This window comes from Heliconius melpomene, chromosome 21 (genome assembly GCF_056956725.1).
Source record: "Heliconius melpomene rosina isolate 202511_hmr_F chromosome 21, ASM5695672v1, whole genome shotgun sequence".
Lineage (NCBI taxonomy): Eukaryota > Metazoa > Arthropoda > Insecta > Lepidoptera > Nymphalidae > Heliconius > Heliconius melpomene.
The window spans coordinates 10,925,259-10,945,036 of record NC_140409.1 but is presented as its reverse complement, the minus strand read 5'-3'; the positions used below and the strand labels follow the sequence as shown (position 1 = coordinate 10,945,036).

The window sequence follows — 19,778 nt, the reverse complement described above, 5'->3', positions numbered from 1 at the left end:
GCTCATTTTGGGTGACGTTTTCTAACAACAAACCTAGCAAATCGTTGCTTAGCAACGATCGCATGGCGACGGTGGTTATTAACATGACAGAATAAATTGCATGTCAAATTAATAATTATTTTAATATATTACTATATATTGACAATATTACAAATATGAGAAACAAAAGTATCCTATGTTCATCCCGAGACCCTCAAGTATGTCTATATGAGTATTTTAGCACAATAAAAGTAGCGGTTTGGCCCTGATTGCGCAAAAGACAGACAGACAGACAGACAGAGTTACTTTCGAATTTATAATATAGATATGGATAATACATATAAATTTACTGAAAAGTTTGCGACCACGTGGAAGCCAAGCTAAAGTTTAAATCAAGCGACCGCCCCATAGAGCGATTACAGTGGCGGACGCTACGTCTGCGCGAAATCAGACACTGTCATTGGCTCCTCTAATCCAAGCCTTTTTGAAGTAAGATGGCTGTATAGTTCAAATGTCAAATGGTCAAAATTTTTTATCCATAAAAATTTAGTTTTCAACCACAATACCATACAAAATGTGAATTATTAAGATTTTTTTTTTCCATATTTTTTGCAAATACGTTGTTATAATAAGACTTAGATTAGACTCAAATCTCGAAAGACATGGGGGATTTCGATGGTTTGGGTAATTAGGTATAAAGCGACGGCGCAGTTGTAGACAGCAGGGGCGCCACAAGCGACAATCGATATGGTTTTAACTTACATGTGCAACTCTCAGTTGGCCGTCCGACGACGGTTGTGTTGCTCGGGTCGGCTATGATACCCAGTACAGCGCTATGAGCGGCCGCACCACCGCGCTGTTACTAGCGCTGGCGGTCGCTTTCCTGCCGCAGGCGGACCATGTTGCGTGAGTACCTCGGGAAACCTGTAAAAACTTTTTATTTTAAATTAAAAAAATAATATAATTTTTTAAATTTTTTTTTTGGTGATTTTCCAAAATTTTCTGTGCATGTTTTATTTAAATTAAATTAATATAAAATGGTCATTTTATTTTGTTAAACGATAAAAGTTAAATTAAAACAAAGTTTTACCTGAAGTTTTCACTTGAAAGTTTAGAACAGTGTCGAAAGTTTCACTCGTTGTGATATGATACACTTTGCACCTGAGTTTACGTTAGATTACTACATGATACTGTAAACATAAATTTATTCATTTAAATCTTCACTCAGAGAAATTTAGAATAGTATTTTATATAGAAAAAAATATTTTTAGTGCGCTAACGTAGGACCTCGGAGAAAGATGGCCGCTCTTAGATTGTGACATGCGCAAAGCATACGATGGTTTGCGGTTCCATTTAACTGTTTAGTGCAAAAGAAAAAGAAAATCAGATTTCTAAAACTCTCTTTTTATTTATTAAGATATTAATAGGAACTTAGGACTTTATTTAATTTAACTTTTGAGTAAAGAGTAATAAAATTAGAAATTGCGTAGAAGTGACGCCAAGGTTATCGATTTGGCGAAGAGAACCCGACAAGGCATGGCTGTCTCTTTCTAACGGGACTTTCTTTCATGGAATAAAAAATACATTAAATGCTTTTTTAATACTTTTTTAAAATTACAATTTATCCAATGAAATATCTACTTATTTTTTAATATTATTTTTTTTGTTTGAATTATTAATATTAAAAAATACTAAAAATAAATTGCTTATTAAATATTTTATAAATATTGAAGAAAATATTATATTTTTGATTTTACTTATATTATTTTGATTAAAATCAATTTGAAATTTATATAAAAATCATAATTATATTTACCTACATAAAATATTATATTATATAACAAATATATATATACTAACACATACAACAATATTTACATATTTTAAAAATTTTAATATAACATAATAACAACATAATAAAATAAGAAAAATATATTGAATGCAAATATATAAGTTTATTGAATGCATAGTTTACAATGCTTCGATAGTTTTCCCGTACATTAAACTTAAACGCGAGTGCAGCTCTGGATCTGACAGCTTTGAATACTATATTTAACATTGAGAAATATAAAAGACAAATTTTAATAATCATTACTTTTGACGTTTGGTTTTCATGAAAAAATTGTATAGTTATTATCAGTTTCACTCTATATCCTGCAAACAGCAGAGTGGATAGAAGGAACCTTATGTTACGACGCTCTGTGCCCCACTTTCCGCTGAATTATTTAAAGGCATTGCGTGTTGAGTGACGGAACATAACGCCGGATTTTTGCTTTGGTGCCAGAGCGAAGAAATTAAAATGTTAGGAAATGATAATGCATTCCGTCGAGTGGGGGTCGAACCCTACAGTCACACCCTTGTGACCCTGTGAATTATTAAATTTACATATTTTTTCAGTCTTATTACTTAATATACAATAACACAGCGTTCATTTTCTTTATTGTTCGTTTACTTTTTTACAAAAAAAAAGCTCTAATCTATTACATCAAATTTTAACGTTTACAGTGAATAAGAGAAATAGTTTCCACGATATATTATAAATATGTTACATATTTATATCATATTTAAATTACGTAATTTTGAAATTCATACTTAAGAGAGTTTAATTAGCCTCATGCTGTATCCCGCATTACCTACTTTGCCTACCAGAGCAAAGAAATGAAAATATCTAATAATTTATTTCCTTGAGTGGAAATTCAATACACAATTTTCATATACAGTAACACGTTTTGTACCTGCGCCATAAAAGACCTCTGAATGTATTTTATCTATGACCTTAATAATATTATTATAAAAACTACTCCTTTGTTACTCATTTATAATAAAAATAACTTTAAATTATATAATTTTTAAAATATATTTTCCACGTAAGGCAAATAACATAAAAGCTACAATTATCGATAAGTCAATAGTTTGACCTACTTGTTTAAGTTTTAATAGCGCTTCGTGCAGACAATGATTAACCGGCTGCATAATATATTTTGAAATTTATTACGAAACTCTCCGCGAAATCGTATAATCGGTTTCAAGGTTTTAGACTGTTTTGTTTCACTATTAATATTGAACCCTAATTATAGAGTTCTTAGTTTTACAAAATCTCTAGGTTCCCTCTACCAAAATAAAAAGTAAATCGACTGCTTCTGTAATCCAACAGAAAACGATTTACCGTTGCATTAGCTTACTTAACCAATAGGTTAAGTAAATTAATTATAGCCTGAATTTCACAAAGTTACAGTTTTAGTGAAAATTTTCATTTCTTCGCTCTAGTACCTAGGAACCTCCCGGAACGAAACCAGCCAACTACCAGAGCTATAAACTATAAAATATTTTATTTTCTTGAGTGGGAACCGAACTCATAATCTGTCATGTTTACAGTCGCTTCAATTTCCCCCCCCCCCCCCTCTCCCCAGCTGCGACTAACCTCAAAAAAAGTTAAAATTTGCATTATTTAGAAAGCTTCAAATTGGGTCCACAAACCTAATGTTGCTTATTTACGTACGCGTTTAACAGCTTAATGACCCCAATATAAAGTAAAGGGTGCAGTTTCTATGGAAAAATATTAAGATATATAATAGCTTGATGGGTTAGCGAGGGAGTGTACATCCATTTACTAATGATATTCCATTTTATGTTTATACTTTCTGGAAACTTTATTTAAAAGCTTTTTTCATATTATTAGTAACTCAGTCAAATTAATACTATCATACTCCGTCCTAACACTAGGTTCCCTCTTCCGATCCTGCTATGTGCTAAACGTTATGGTTATCTATATATATAAAAGGACTTGTCCTCACTGACTGAGGTAAGACGCACGCACAGCCGTAACCGCTGAAATTTGGACAGATGTTTACTTTCGTAATCTGGACATCCACTAAGAAGGAATTTTGAAAAATTTGAACCCTAAAGGGGTAAAATTAACTAAGGGGTAAAATTGAAAGTTTGTATGGAAAAATTTTTAAATCGGCACCGATTTTTATAAAATTTGAAATTTAGATTTTTAAAAGTATTTCATTGAACACGTGTTTCACGGTTTATTTTAATTCACCCCTAAGGGTGCAAATAAGCGGTCGAAGCTGCACGCGTCCGCTAGTCTATATATATATATATATATATATATATATATATATATATATGATTTATACTAAGAAATACTAATATTCATGTTATTCAATTATGCTGTTACACAATAAATTTCAAAGAGAGAAAAAACACAAAATGGAAGACTTAATAACATTTTCTTCAAATATTTAAACAAAGATGCTGACCTGATCTGCTCCACATTCCAATACAAAAAAATATTATTATGAATTTTTTGATCAATCTTTAATTAATAATACAGTAGCAAAGAAAAGCCATTTCATAAATATTTAAAATGAAAAGCATTAAATAAAAGGTATTTAAATGTTTTTGTAGTTTTAAATTATTATAATTGAAAGTGCCGGATTTTTCGATTTTACAATTACTTTATACCTTAATGTTAGCTCTCTGATTTTTTTCACTAAAATAATTTTCAAACGTCAATTAAAGGTTATATTCAGCTCCAGAAGAATTAAGTGACTATTCTCTACGTTTCCTACTTTCTCTCAGTTTCTAGAGACGTTAATAGATGCAAAACCCAATACAACACTGTTTGTTAACATAGATCAAAGAAAAAATTATTGAGGCTGAGGCAGTACTGATGCAGGAGCACAAACGTGTGCCTGTAGACGCTATAGGTTGTGGGTTCGATTCTCAATCGAAAAAATTACATATTCAATATTTTCATCTCTTCTCTCTGGTGTCAAAGCAAACCTAACCCTAGTCTACACTGACCCTCATCACGATACCTATAAGCCCTACACTACAAGCAATTGATGCTAGGGCCATTTCCTGCTATTCTACACAGATTTGATTAGCATATCTCGGTTAGGCCAATTGTCATGAAGCACAATACAATGCATTGTTGCTAGCAAAATTTATGAATATTTCGGACCAAGAGAAATCTATATCTATACTAATATAATAAAGCGGAAGAGTTTGTTTGTTTGTTTGTTTGTTTGTTTGTTTGTTTGTTTGTTTGTTTGTTTGTTTGTTTGTTTGTTTGTTTGTTTGAACGCTAAGATCTCTGGATCTACTGGTCCAATTTTCATTGTTTTTGTTTTGTATGAAAGCTGCATTCTTCAGAAGTGCTATAGGCTATATAACATATACATTACACATATATACTAATATATTTTAAAGTACATTCTAATTTGACATGCAATTTATTCTGCCATGTTAATAACAACCGTCGTTGCTACGCGACCGCTACCGCGACGTTTTGATATTCATCCTTATGAAAATAAATATAATAGTCACTTTTAGCATTTTATCTAGATTGAAATTATAGTTTACTGTATAACATACTAATAAATAATTAAGGAGATGTCACTGATTCCAAATGACCTACCCACCTAGCGGGCGACACAGTATGACCGACGCGAACGGGCAGATGACGTTGACTGTTTTATAAATTTTCATACATTTTCGAACTTTATTTGTTGTTTATAATTAATTTAAAATACACTTTGATTCTCTTCTTATTTTATTTGATATTGCCCGCTAAAATTATCCTGCTTAATAGAGAGAAATGTTTAGTTATTTCGTAGAGTCGATATCTATGTACGCACGTACGGAAAACTTTAGGTCCTTTTTCTAATATTAAGAATATCCATCCTTTAGTTACTTTTAATCCTTTTGTTAGTTCATTTCAATAACTCAGATATTTTTTTCTAATAATGTGTATCTACTTATTATTCTTTTTGATTATTTGAGCTTATATTTTCTTACTAATTCTATTGAGAATTGAAAATATTTTCATGAATATATTTAATAAATATTCTTATAGTTGAAGCAGGCGTAGCCGCGTCCGGGTCCACTAGTTACTAAATAAGACTGTTAATTTATATATAAACATGTTACTACTTTATATATAGGTCATCAGGTGGGGTAAGTGAGACAGTATCTAACGCAGTGGTTTTGGGTTCAATCTCCGTTAGGGGAAATAATTATATTTAAATTCTACTTTGCCTAGTTTTTATTATACATTTTTGATAGGCAGAATTTGGTAATAAGTGTCACGTTAGTTACTTTCCGTCCGTTTTAGTCACAATTTTTGTTGAGTAACGGAATGCTAAACTTATTGGTATGCTCAAGAATGTTTCTGTCACTATAATTTTTTATATAAAGAAAATTAGAAACACAAAATATCTTCCGTCCGTCGTGGCGCAGCGGTACAAGGGCGTGACTGTAACGCGACGGTTATGGGTTCGATCCCCTTTCGACGAAGTCAAATATTTATTTACGTTTATATTACCATTTCTTTGCTCTGGTGTCTGCCAAACACGCAATGCTTCAAAAATTATTCATCAAAATGACCTATCAAAAGCTTATCTATAAAAACGTATTCATAAACCTTAAATTTTCATCTATATTCCGATTCGGTAAGCCTGTCGCGAACACAATATATCCTCTATTTCCAATTCTAGCTCGCTATTTACTCGTATAAGTGGATTTATGTACACATATATGTACAAAAGTACATATATGTATATGTAGGCAGCACTATCTATTTTCGTTTTCAACTGATCATTTTGTATCTCGGTCAGATTATGTACGATATAGGTAGAGAGAGAAGAACAGAGTGACTTCTCACTGGCCGGCTTGTGAGATCGACCCAGCCCGGGTGGGCGGTCCTTCAAAATACACACCTACCTAGATTTAGTTTATTTCTCAGAACTTTTATGTTTCCGCTTATATTCGACATATTATACAGATAGAGCTATTATCCTTTTAACTATCTTTAGGTAAATTAAGATGATAGATGTTAAATGATATTCTAACTTAGAAATTGTATATTTTTCTTCGCTCTGATGTCGAGGCAAAGCGCGCCGTTGAGGTCTGGATAATGGAATTATAAACGTAAATAAATATTTCATTTCCTCGAGTGGGGATCGAACCCACAGTCGTCGCGTTATAGTCACACCCTTGTGCCGCTGCGCCACTAAGGCCTCGTTGCCTTAATTTAAACTGTATTTTTTTACCCGATTTCTTTTACCCTATTAGAAGCGTAAATAATTCATACTCTCATTGGATCATTCTCTCTTAATTGGCCGGGGCGATTAGTAGATACTACGCTCGTTAGCTACATTCTAATTAAATTACATTAATGAAATTTTACAGAAAACAGATTTTTTATATTATTTTTTTAACTGAGGCAAGTCGTAATGCAGGGGCACGAATGTTTGTAGGATCGATTCCGACTCGAGGAAATGAAATATTTTATTTAAATGTATATTTCCGCCACTCTATATGTAACGTGAACGAAAGTGGGAAACGGTGTGTCGTAACACTAGGCCTCTCACCCTCTGCCTATCCTGCTCTGTGTGGAATACAGCGTGAAGCGGACTTAATATGTTTAACATTACATGGCATTTGTCTATTTTAGTTGATAATTTTATTAAATTTGAATATAAGATTTTAATTAAAAATTTTGTCTATTTATCAGTCTGTACGTTTCTTTGTGTATGGAAATCTCAGAAACGGCTTATTCGATTTAAATTGTATTTTGGCAAGCTTCCTATAACCTTTAGTGTTTGTTTTATTTAAAACGGTTTATAAATAAAAAAGTGACATCAATATAAAGTATTTTGTTCAATATATTATTCTATAATATATCAGATTTATAGTTAAACTAGCGGACGCGCGCAGCTTTGCTTGCTTATTTAGAGGTGCATTCTGATAAACCATGAAACACATGTTCAATGAAATATTTTTAAGAGTCTAAATTTCAAATTTTATAAAAATCGGTAGCGATTTAAAGATTTTTCCATACAAACTTTCAACCCCTTATTTGCACCCTTAGGGGGTGAATTCTAGAAAACCATGAAACAAATGTTCAATTAAATATTTTTAAGAGTCTAATTTTCAAACTTTATTATAATCGGTGATGTTTTAAAGATAATTCTTTCATTAAAGCGAGCGAAGCTGCGAGTGGATCGCTAGTATTTAAATAAAGCAGACAAACGGATGTGAAAATTCTTGATATTAAATCTAATCTAATCTAATCTATAAAATAGGTAAATCTTTTTTATGTATTTTTTAACATTAATTCTTACAATGGATAAACTTACTTTATTTTGCTTCTTAATAATATAATTTTTGTATAATATATTCAAATGTGACTTGAAAATATCACAAGTACATTACTGAAAAAATAACCAAATACTCAAAATACAGCGGCACATCGTTTGCGACGAATGGATTAATAAAATATTTATCTGTTGTTCAAAGGTAAAGCTTCCAATTTGGAATTCATACCATTTTCTTTTATGACCAGCTTTTGGCTACAGTACACTGAAATTGAAATTAAAATCAGTAAATATGTATAAGTTAAATTAAGCTTACGTTTTTATATGTATATGTATAATTTCATGTAAAAGTGTTTTATTTCATATACCGAAAGAGTAATTTCAAAGTTAAATTACTGTAAATTAATGAATAATTCCTGAGGATGGCAAAGTGCGATTTTGAGTTCTAAATGGGGAACGGAAGTGGTTAGCGCAAACGGAGTGTTTTGACACTAGGTTGCTACCTTGCCTACCTTGCTATGGGCAGCTTTACGCTAAAGAAGACAACAAGTATAGATACCACACACCCAAAGATTTTATGTAATATACACAAAAATTAAGTCTTAATTTTTGTTGCGGAAGTTTGATATTAAATAAAATTCTTTGAGAAAAGAAAATTCAAGTCCATTTTATTCCAACAGTGTTTTTTTATTACATTATTTCTTGCCACCGGCTATCCGGTCGTTTAATTGTTTTAAAGAATGTAGTTAAACGCCACTTTAGAAAGCTCCTTTTTATTAGAAATTCTCTGATGTCCGTAGCTTTTATACGTCAAATATTATTTTATTCAAAAATGACTTTAATTTGAAATGTCATTATTAAAATTGGATTTTTATATGCTTGGAGAATTCCGTACTTCAATAGAAAAAAGGAATCCTTCTAATATCACATTGTTGTAGACCTATGAAGACCTATGCCTAGTAGTGGATCCGAATAGGCTGATTTGATTGATAGGGCCCCGCATACTACACAATATTATTGACAATATTTCGGCGTAAAATCTGACGCAGTCGCTCAGTACCTTTATTTCTGTGTTCATGTTAAATCTAAAATGTAAAAGTGATATGGAAAATGGTTAGAAAGCTATTATTGCTTTAGTTATTGCATTTCGCATACTTACAAAGGCAATATTTTTTTATCAAAAACTGGATGAGGAAGAAACTGAGTTAAATCATTTCAATAATATTAATGAACTACAACTAACAGAAGTCATTCGTGACCCAGGGGCACAAAGTATGACTGTAAACGAGACAGGTTCTGGGTTCGATTTTCGCTCTATAAAATAAAATATTTAATATTTTCATTTTTTCATTCTGGCGTCAAGGCATAGCTTAGGTTGAGCTCCGTCACTCAACATCCAATGCCTTCAGAATCCGGTGGAAAAGTGGGAATATGTGGGCTCCGAAGCTCACATCTTTTTCCAAAGTTTTTTTAAAACTTTACTGAATAATTACATCTTAAAATAATAAAAACAGTAAACACCTTACTGATATTGCATAAATATTTCCACATTCAAGGCTCTAACGATAGTATCGTCCTACGCTAGTTGTATATCGATCGGTCTAATTCAGAATTCTCGTATGCACTATAAATAGTTTCATTGAAGCTCTGATGAAAGTGAATGTGAAACTTTTTAAATTTATTCTGTTTTAATGCCATTCATATCACTTTCAATTTTTACATTTGCTTACTATTATTTTGTATTTCTATTTGGGTCCAGAAAACCTTGTTTCGGTTGGTGATTGATCACAGGCTCTATTGATTGTTTTGTTCATATATTATTTGATAACTATATTTTTTTTATCTATAATATATGACATTCAATTAATTGACATTTTTCTATGACTATTTTACTGTATGACTTTTATATTACTTTAATTTACAATTACAATTTTTATTCTGTTAATTAATAACAATTGTAATTTTATTAGTAGATACATGCTGTGATTGTCTTTAATTGGAAAACATTTAGTTTATAAATAGATCTCGATGTAATTTGGCCATGTTATAATGTTACTTCTGTTGTCAATCCTAAATAAATAAATAAATTTCAAGTACTTTATCAAGGTAGCATCTAGTATTAACCGCTATCTACGCTTTCCCAATACTTTACCAATAAGTGCTTATAGATGTTATATGTTTCCCTGTGATGTTGATATAGATATAGATAGACTTTTCGATGAGTTTAGAATATCTTACCAAATTAGGTTGATATGTGAGAACCATAACTAGTTAATGAGGAAACAAGAATAGCCATAAAAAACTAACTGATTTTAACGCCACCTGCTACATCAAATCTAGTATACAGGATTGTAATAAAATAAAAAATATTTAATTATAAAATATTTTTTATACTTTACTTGACTTTAACCGCAGTTTATAGCTTTTATATAATAACCTTCCTCGAAAAATGGACTATATATACAAATAATTATTAACATCGAACAAGTAGTTCTTGTGAAAGCGATAAAAAAATCTAACTTCATCTTTAAAACATTAAACATAGTCTTAAAATGTAAAAAAAGGATATAACTTGAATTTTTATGTTACTTTTAATGTTCTAAAAAATCAAAAAATCTTAACATGGTGAGCTAACACTAAGCAAATATATTATATAGTAGTATAACCTACGATTGCGTGTAAACTTGATAAATAAATACAAAATAATAAATCAAAACTATTTGTTCTAGCATGCAACTCGTCATGTCTATATAATAGAATTGGTATTTTTCCTTTTGTTGAAGGTCTTCTATAAGCTGAGTTTATTTGCATAATATAAAACGTCTATAGCGAGGACGAAAGCTCACGCGATCCCCTTTTTAATGTAACTTTGTATGAACATCAAAATCGATATCAGACTGAGTATGTATAATAGTTGTATGGATTTAGAATATTTTATAAAAGGTGTGTTATATTTGAAATCATCGACATAATAATCATCATATTATATGTTATATAATAACGATCTCTTTAGCTTCACCCTGTAACCTGCATACAGTAGGATTGGGAGAGAGAACTTAATATTAAGCACTTTATTCTCCACTTTCCGCAAAATTTTCGTGACATTCCATGGTAAGTGGCGGATTTCAGCTTTGAGTTCTGCCACTCAATACGTAATGCCTCGAGAATTCGCCAGAAAGTGGGGAACGGAGTGTTGTAACATTAGGTTCACTCTGCCTACTCTGCTGTGTAATCTGGATACAGCGTGGAGATGCAAAAGAAAAAAATACTTTTACAGCTTACTTATCTCGTATTTTACCCAATTTTATAAGTAACTAGCGGCTCGCGGCTTCGTCCGCTTTAACTACTAAATTATTCATTTAGTGTTTGTTTGCAAAGCACTTAAGATAATGTGAAAATTAATTAAACCCTAATGCAACCCGCATTTTCGTAGTTTTAATAAGGATTTTCCAATTGTTTTAAAATATCTACACAAATAAATAACACAAACAACAGAGAACTTTAACGAAAGAAATTATAAACAACAGACTACATATTATTCTCTTACTCAAAAATACTTAAACGAAAGATGTAACCAACTACGTCGCGTGGAAATACATTACTGTTACTTGTTAGTAGACAAATAAATTATAAATTGTAAAATTTCTCACATTTCTTCGTCTGAATTAAAATGTTAATATTATGTAATTTTTTATTTATCATTATGTTGTATTTTTATATGGTATATGTTTCTATATAGTATTTTTTTAGGAAACTGTAAATAGTAATAAAAAATAATTGATAAAATATACGAAAATAATAAAAATAATAAAATAATACCATTATACGAAAAAAGGATCTGAACGCTTAGAGATCACCTTCGAGCTGGATTTGAACCAGCGACCTGGACCGCTACAGTCCACCGCTCTACCAACTAAGCTATCGAAGGATTACATAGAATATCGAAACAGGAGTATGTAAGCTTAAAAAAATCATCAATTGATCTATATTAAATGGCCAACGTAACTAATATACTTATTTATATGCTGAAAGTAAGGGATAAGTAAAACATGACTCGATATAGTTGATGTGTCAGCGGCGTGATGTGTCAACAATTAAATGCGTTTTTCTCTAAAACTATTCGCATTTTCGAAATAGTAAAAAAGCAAATTTTTCTTCGTTTAACCTAGGAAATTAATAAAGTATTTTAAAGGATAAGGATTAATACCATTATGGAAAAATATCCCTCACAATAAAAAATATATTGAAATTACTATTTTTAGACAGAAATATGATCACTACACGTTATCCTTAAAATATACGTATATGCTGTCGTATGCTGTTGTATATGTTGTATATGTGCTGTTTTGTGTAAATCTTATTAAGGAACAATACTCCAGTACATTATTTTCATGTAGTACTTACCATTAAAGCAGCGCATGCGCGAAAGTGTCTCAACGGGTAGGACTTTATACATATTTATCGTATTTATGTTAATTTACATAAGAATGTACAAATAATAAACTATATATAAACCTTCTACGAAAAACACTCGACTTAATGGTGAAAACCGCATAAAAATCCGTTGGGTGGTTTAGAAGAAGAAGAGTTAGAAACAACAGACAGACGCGAAATATATAATATATAAGATCTAGGATAGGATAAGAAAAAAAATTTTTATTCATTTATAAAACAGGATAAAAATAAAAAAAATCAAGGCTAAAGACTAAATTAAATATATTGTTAATCAATAATTTTAAACACGAGTGTAAAATTTTCAACCACAATATGCATATTAAACTAAAGCTCCAATATTTCATAGAGCGCATAGTTCGCGGGATTTCTCACATAGTTTCACGAGCACATATCCATTTGCGGTATTATTCACACTTCAATATAAATCACTTTATATAAGCCGTTAACTTAATTTGGTCAGTTCTAATGAATATAAACTATGTATTTGGGATTAATAGTTGTTTTCTTAACTTATGTATGTTTTTATAATCCATACCTATATTATAAATTCGAAAGTAACTCTATCTGTCTGGCTGTCTTTTACGCAATCAGGGCCAAACCGCTAATTTAAATGTGACAAAATACTCATATAGAGATACTTGAGGGTCTCGGGATGAACATAGATACTTTTTTTTCTCATATTTATAATATTTTCGGTATATACCATTATATTAAAATACTTACTAATTTGACATGCAATTTATTCCGCCATATTAATAACAACTGTCGTTGCTAAGCAACGATTTGCAAAGTTTGTTGTTAGAAAACGTCACCCAAAATGAGCTTGCTTAACGCATCTCTCTATTGAAAACTGAAAATAATGAAATAAATATTCGTATAGTTCAAGCGGGCGTAGCTGCGTTCGGGTCCACTAGCATATTATATATCGTAATTTTAGCATTATCAGAATATAATGTCAGACATTCCAATTTCGCAAATTTTTATGATAAGACGTTACTAGTTTCTATTGGATTTGAAAGATACAAATATTAGATAGAAGATATAAAATTAGAAGTAAAGTGTGTATCTATCTATGTATCTATCTTTCGAATTGAAAGCTTTTAATGGTGTCCACATCGCGCATGCGCAACGAATGAGAATAACAACGCCACGTATAGAATTATTTGCGGAAACTGCTTGGGGTTTATGCAAACACAATCTAGGTACCTTTTATGATGGTTTGATACAGTGTTGTACACAAGTACAAGGTAGTTGTATATTATATTAGAATACTATATATACTACTAGCCGGGATTAATGCCAGGAAGAAGAAGGAGATATTAGAATACATACATTATATAAAATAAATATAATATGTATAATACTCTCAACACGCAATGCCTCGAAAAATTGGCGGAAAGTGGAGAACGAAATGTCTTAGCACTAGCTTCCCTCTTCCTACCTTGGTGTAGCGTGAAGCTGATTTTAAGGATATAAAGTTTATTCATATCATAGTCAACTACGCAAGCCACTTAGATGCGGAACATTAGAATATTGATCCTCCAATTTTGGAGACCTTCGAACATTGCAGATGACCAGAGTTTCATATTAAGTAGGCATGTAATATTTATTTATTTATTATTACACATTTAATCGAATAGGCAAAGAAATCCTAGTGGTAATAATAATTTTCTTATTTTCATCTAAATAAGTCTACACATATTATAACTCCTATAATTTGCTCCACGGGTGCCTAATTATCAAACTCTTCATCAGTTCTTGATATATAACATTCACACTATTACCTACGTTTTATCCTTTAGAAATTTATAGTACAACAGCTTGTAAATGTATGACAATTTATTGAAGCATTAAGGGATAAACGATTGACGCAATGCTAGCCTATGCGGCTAGTTCGACTTGTGGTAGTACCGATAATGTATGCATTTTAAACACTTCGAAATTTTAGTTTGTGAAGGAATTCCCTGAAAATAGCTATTGATTGGAAGTATTTTCTAGAATTAGCTTGATTCTCATATTTGATATAACCTTATGATTATTATATGTTGTTTAATTATAATATAATTATTGTGTCATGTAAGAAAATTAAATTTCTTCTGAAATATTTATTCGTGGCAATGATGATCCAATTGTTTCAATCTGTTCTTCATTATTAAGTTTCGAACTTGGCCAAAGCGCTGGTTTGACCTCGAACCGCATCTTTCATCTTACACGTGCCTGCGTGACACCCCAAATGTTAGAAAAGAAAAGGGCATAATCTTGTGCGAATACAACAAGCGTCCTTATTTCCAAATCTGAAGGTTTCATATTTAGAAGCAATAATTCCCAAAAAGGGCCATGCGCTGTAGGCTCAACAACCGTTTTCCCGGAAAATCTAATTTTAGGCAGCTGATAAACATATAGATGAGTAATTTGTAACTGTTTATGGAAAATCTGTATTTTAGTACCCTTATACAAGATCACGAGTAATTGGAGCATGTCAGTCGTATGGAAATAGGTTGATAGCAAAGCCGAGCTCAGTGAGTGCGCTCACTCGCTCACATCATGATAAATCGCTTCAGTGTTGTAGGAGTATCGATTTGTTTCATTTGGAAACGCCATACTTTCTGATATGAGACTTTTGAAATATATAATTTAAGTCGTGTTTAAACTCTAGTTACATTTTGAATGTTTGGTGTTTTATGCATTTTAGTTTTAAAATCATCTTTTTCGAAGGAAACTAATTTTTCGTGGGAGATGATTTTTTTATAATACAAATCTCTTATAGGTTTATTTAAATGAAAGCTATATAAGTTATATTTTTGTATTTAAATTTTCTTCATAAGTTAGAAAAATAAATATTCTAGAGAATATTTGCTTATACTGTTGAAAATGTTATATTGGAATATCGTGGAACAGTTTCAAATATCAAAAACAAAATCGTGGAAAATGTATATAAAGGTTTCTGTTATTTTTGTAATATACTAACTTTTATGTGTGGCTTCCCCCGCATAGTCCAAGGAAATTGCTAAGACTTGTGTATGACACATGACACATTCTAAGTGATAACTCTGACCGCGGGCACAAACTATTAACGTGATCTTATAGCCATCTTCGATAAATGGACACACACAAATAGATTTTTGACCGAACCAGTATCTTGAGATAACGCGCTAGATAGCATGAACGCAGCAGGACAGGCAAAGGGAACCTTAAGACAGTCTGTTCCCCATTTTGAATTCTTGCATTTCAGGTTAAGTGGCTTTAAAGCCGCGGTTTGCCTCGACATCAGAGGAAAGGAAAAACTATTCGAAAGAAGAAAAGAAATTCGAACCCAGACCCCCATATACAGTCAGACTTTGCGCCTCGACCACTACTGGCCTCAACGGGTCGCTAGTTTGTTAATAAAAATCTTCTTATTGTAACTTAGCCCTTATGTATTTAAAAGAGAAATTCTCTAGCTGAGTTCTGCCATCATTTATTTTCTTTTCGTTTCCGTTAAGCCGTGTACAGTATCTTCGCTATCGCTGATTAGAATCTGGTAAAGTTTGAACGAAATGCAGGGGAAAACTTTTTCAATTACAATTGAAATAGTTTTGAAAGGAATTTTGTAAACCTAAGTTTTAACAAGCTAATAAATAAATAGAATTTGTATAATAGAAAACAACTTAAAAACAATAAAAATGGTAGCAATATAATGAATATATAAAATAACACTTTTTAATGTATAAAATTACAACATTCATTCATGCATATTTCTTATATAGGTGTACAAAAAGCCTAGTGTTAAAAATGATGTTTTTCCCAAGAAAATTAAATAATATCTCCCATTAAAAAAATATAAGTAAAATAAATAAAAAGCAAGATCACGACAACATTGTATACGAACCATGTAATAATTATAATGATAATTATGTTTAACTTTCATTAACAATTTAGAGTTCATATTATTTTACTTAACCTTTAAGTATGGACGTCGGGTCTCACAGACCCATCTAGGTCTACGAATTCTACAAATCGGCCACTTCTCGGTGACCTCCCCCACTGAGTCGCTCAGTACCTTTCGTATTAATGACAAAATGAATGTAGATAGCAGTGGTTGTGTCTCTGGGTTCAAAACACGTGAGTATTTAACTTTTTAAACGGGACTTGGGTCTGTCAGACCCGACGTCCATGTTTCCCATACATAATGATTTCAAAACATCATACATTTTTAAAATATTACAAAATATACTTTAATATTTTAATTGTATTATTTGTATTGAAATGTTTTTATTGTTATATATCATATATTATTTTGCATTATTTGTTATATATTTTAGTAATATAAATATAATTTACGTAAAAAAGATTCAATTTTTTTAGTTTTTATGATAAAATGGAAAAAAATGATCGACTAAGCACGTCAGGGACAAATATATGGGTACTTTATAATCAACATCAAACAGAAGAATTGGACGACGACATTTTATAAAGAAAATAGCACTTTATCAAATAAAAAGACGCGTTTCGTATACTAAACTACTCTAAGAATTGAGAATGACTTTGACTCGCGTTTCGCGATCTGATCTATCATTTATTGAACATGAAGCTAAAAAAATAGTTTTGGGTTCTTGAAAAACATGTATACTTTGCCCCCATAAGATATATAGAAAGACTACACATACTTATGTTGACTGCAATCGTCCTGTTAGCCTACAATGTTGAAAGCCATTGTGTATCGATGTTCAATTGTACCTTATCTTGAGATGTTGTCAAAATTTTTATTTTATACCATAAGATGTTATTTCTTTATTTTTTTTTAATTGTTAGACTTTATATTTAGTTAAAAAAATATTTATTTTATTATCTGTCTTTTTTTTATAGTATTATTTTCTTAAGAGGCATCCCACGTGGCCAAAGACTGAAATTGTGACTTTAAGTTACTTAAATCGTTGTGATGCGTAAAGTTTAATAAAAAGCGATTTTATTTATATTGATTTTATTTGATTGGAGGCTATTCATGTAAACTAAAACATAAAATTGGCTTCTTCCTTTTAAAAACAGACGGAATATGACCAATAAATACACTGGTCTGACAGACCCGACGTCCATGTGTGTGTTATAAAAAAATCACGTCCATAGTTAAAGGTTAAGGTCTCGCAACGCCGTGTTTTAAGACCTAATGAAGACGCAAGTCAACAGAATACGTAGAAACCCGTTAGCGAATATAAAAATGCTTTGTTTTGACCAGTCAGCCATGGTCCATTTTTGAGTAACCATAGGAATGATCACCGCCCAGGGATGATCGGAGGAAGAGATGTAGGAACTATGGAATTATTATTATGGTGTAGGAACTATGAATTTATTCTAAGTTTAAAATAAGGTCGGATGGAGTTAAAGTGGACTGAATACTGACCAAATTCATGAGACTAACGGACGTCCCTCACTTATCTCTTTGATAAATAATTATTATCACCAGTCTAGTAATAGGTGACTCATCATCACCTACTAGATGTTCTCTTATGGCCCACAAAGCGGCATAGTGATTTAGGAGCAACTCCAATGTGGTCAGCCAAGGCTACGCTATTGGAAATTTGTTGTGGAATTCCCCGTTATTTAGCAGATTGAGAACTTCCACCCTCTCGAGCATACATCTTCTGCACTTTGCTGGCCCAGGAGGCAAGCCAGAAGCGGGAAATAGATTACAAATTACGTATGGATGTCTCAGGTTAATGAAGTCACCACTTTCCAATGGCTCATAAAGCCATTGGCCATTAGCTAATAAAGCTACATAAATAAGACCATATTGCAGTTGCAATATACATATATTTTTCCAGATTCATATAAAACTTAAGATTTTATTTGTATAGGTTTTTGTAGTTTTATTATTCACCATATTTGAAAATTATCTTCTATACTACTTTCTATATGCTGATAATATTTTTCATTTAAATAATATGAGTGAAGATGCTTTTCTCAAGGAGTCATTATAGAAAAAATAAAAAATATATATTTTAATGAGATATTCTTTTTCAAAAATATCTATTTTCCTATTCATATTTTTTTATTCATAACATCATGTTATTTAACATCTTTTGAAAATCTTTTTAATTACTTATACGGTGTCACAATTCAAAAGATCTATTGATATAAAAATATGCTACAATATAATTAGTAGATCGATAAGCAAAGTGATACAGATAAAAAACATGGTCAATTTTTTATTTTTTTACTTCATTAAACATGATGAGAAATTTTACCATGATGGAGATATTTTTTATAGCTCACGTTGCATCCTTGACATAGTAGGATAGGCAGATAGAACCTGGGAACCTAGTATTATGGTACTCCGTTCCCATTAAGACACCGTTCCGTTCCCTACTTTCCGTCGAATTATGGAGGCATTGCGTGTTGAGTGACCGAACTCAACGCCGCTCTTTGCCTCGATACCAGAGCGAAGAAAGGAAAATATAAATGCAAATAAATATTTCATTTCTTCGAGTGGTAATCGAATCGTCGCCTTACAGTCACACTCGTGTGCCGGTGCGCCATGACGGCCTGTATAAAAGGCTATATTATCTCTTTATTTAAGAAAGCATATTTATTTGCATAGAAGAATAGCATTTGTGTGCATATTGATGTGTACATTTCATCTAATATCTGGAAAACATAGTCTTTCTTTTTCTTATTTTCTTATGTAGAAGAGCGAACGGTATCTTTTAAAGGACAATACAACCTTTTTTTATACAAAATTTGTAAAATTATACTTATCCAATAATTTATCTTATTTCCATTGATTATTTATAATGGTCAAATTATCAATAAATAACACCAATAAATAATATCAATAAATAACATCAGAAGTACTTAGATGTCGATGTGCAAATCCGACTGTATGAGTATTTAATTATGCAAAAGCAACTACAATCACTGAAAGTGAAGCTTTGAAATTATAAGTTCGTCTTGCATTGCCATTAGGTTGCAGTGACTAAAACACGCCGGCCATCTTTCTTTATGAGCTCTGACCGCAAACTAGCTAGCTATTGAGATCGGAGTTGAATAGAAGTTTAAATACATTTTCATTGAATAATGTGGAAATAAGGCTATTAATTCTTGTTTCACACAAATCTGTAAATGAATTTAGTATACTTATAGTTTAGCAACATCAAATAGTTTTTTTATTATATAAATACTTTTTAACTTTTTTTTTGGCCAGTCGTGGCGCAGTGGCAGAAATGTGCTGCAAAATCGACTGGTTGTAGGTGCGATCCGCAC

At 31.3% G+C, this 19,778-nt stretch overlaps 1 protein-coding gene and 1 long non-coding RNA gene across 3 annotated transcripts in view; one reads left to right on the top strand and one right to left on the bottom strand.

Moving 5' to 3' along the window:
• Positions 1 to 1,278, bottom strand: part of LOC146527248 (uncharacterized) — a 68,958-nt gene extending 67,680 nt beyond the window's left edge. Inside the window, exons 1-2 of the long non-coding RNA XR_014879220.1 lie at positions 1,070 to 1,278; positions 742 to 903 (exon numbers count right to left, since the gene is read on the bottom strand). This is a non-coding gene — a long non-coding RNA (uncharacterized LOC146527248). The remainder of the gene's footprint in view (positions 1 to 741; positions 904 to 1,069) is intronic.
• Positions 772 to 19,778, top strand: part of Rdl (Resistant to dieldrin) — a 31,919-nt gene continuing 12,912 nt past the window's right edge. For both annotated transcript variants that reach the window (XM_085205515.1, XM_085205514.1), the window contains exon 1: positions 772 to 885. In XM_085205515.1, the coding sequence (XP_085061641.1) occupies positions 815 to 885 (71 nt within the window). In that variant the 5' untranslated portion in view covers positions 772 to 814. The remainder of the gene's footprint in view (positions 886 to 19,778) is intronic.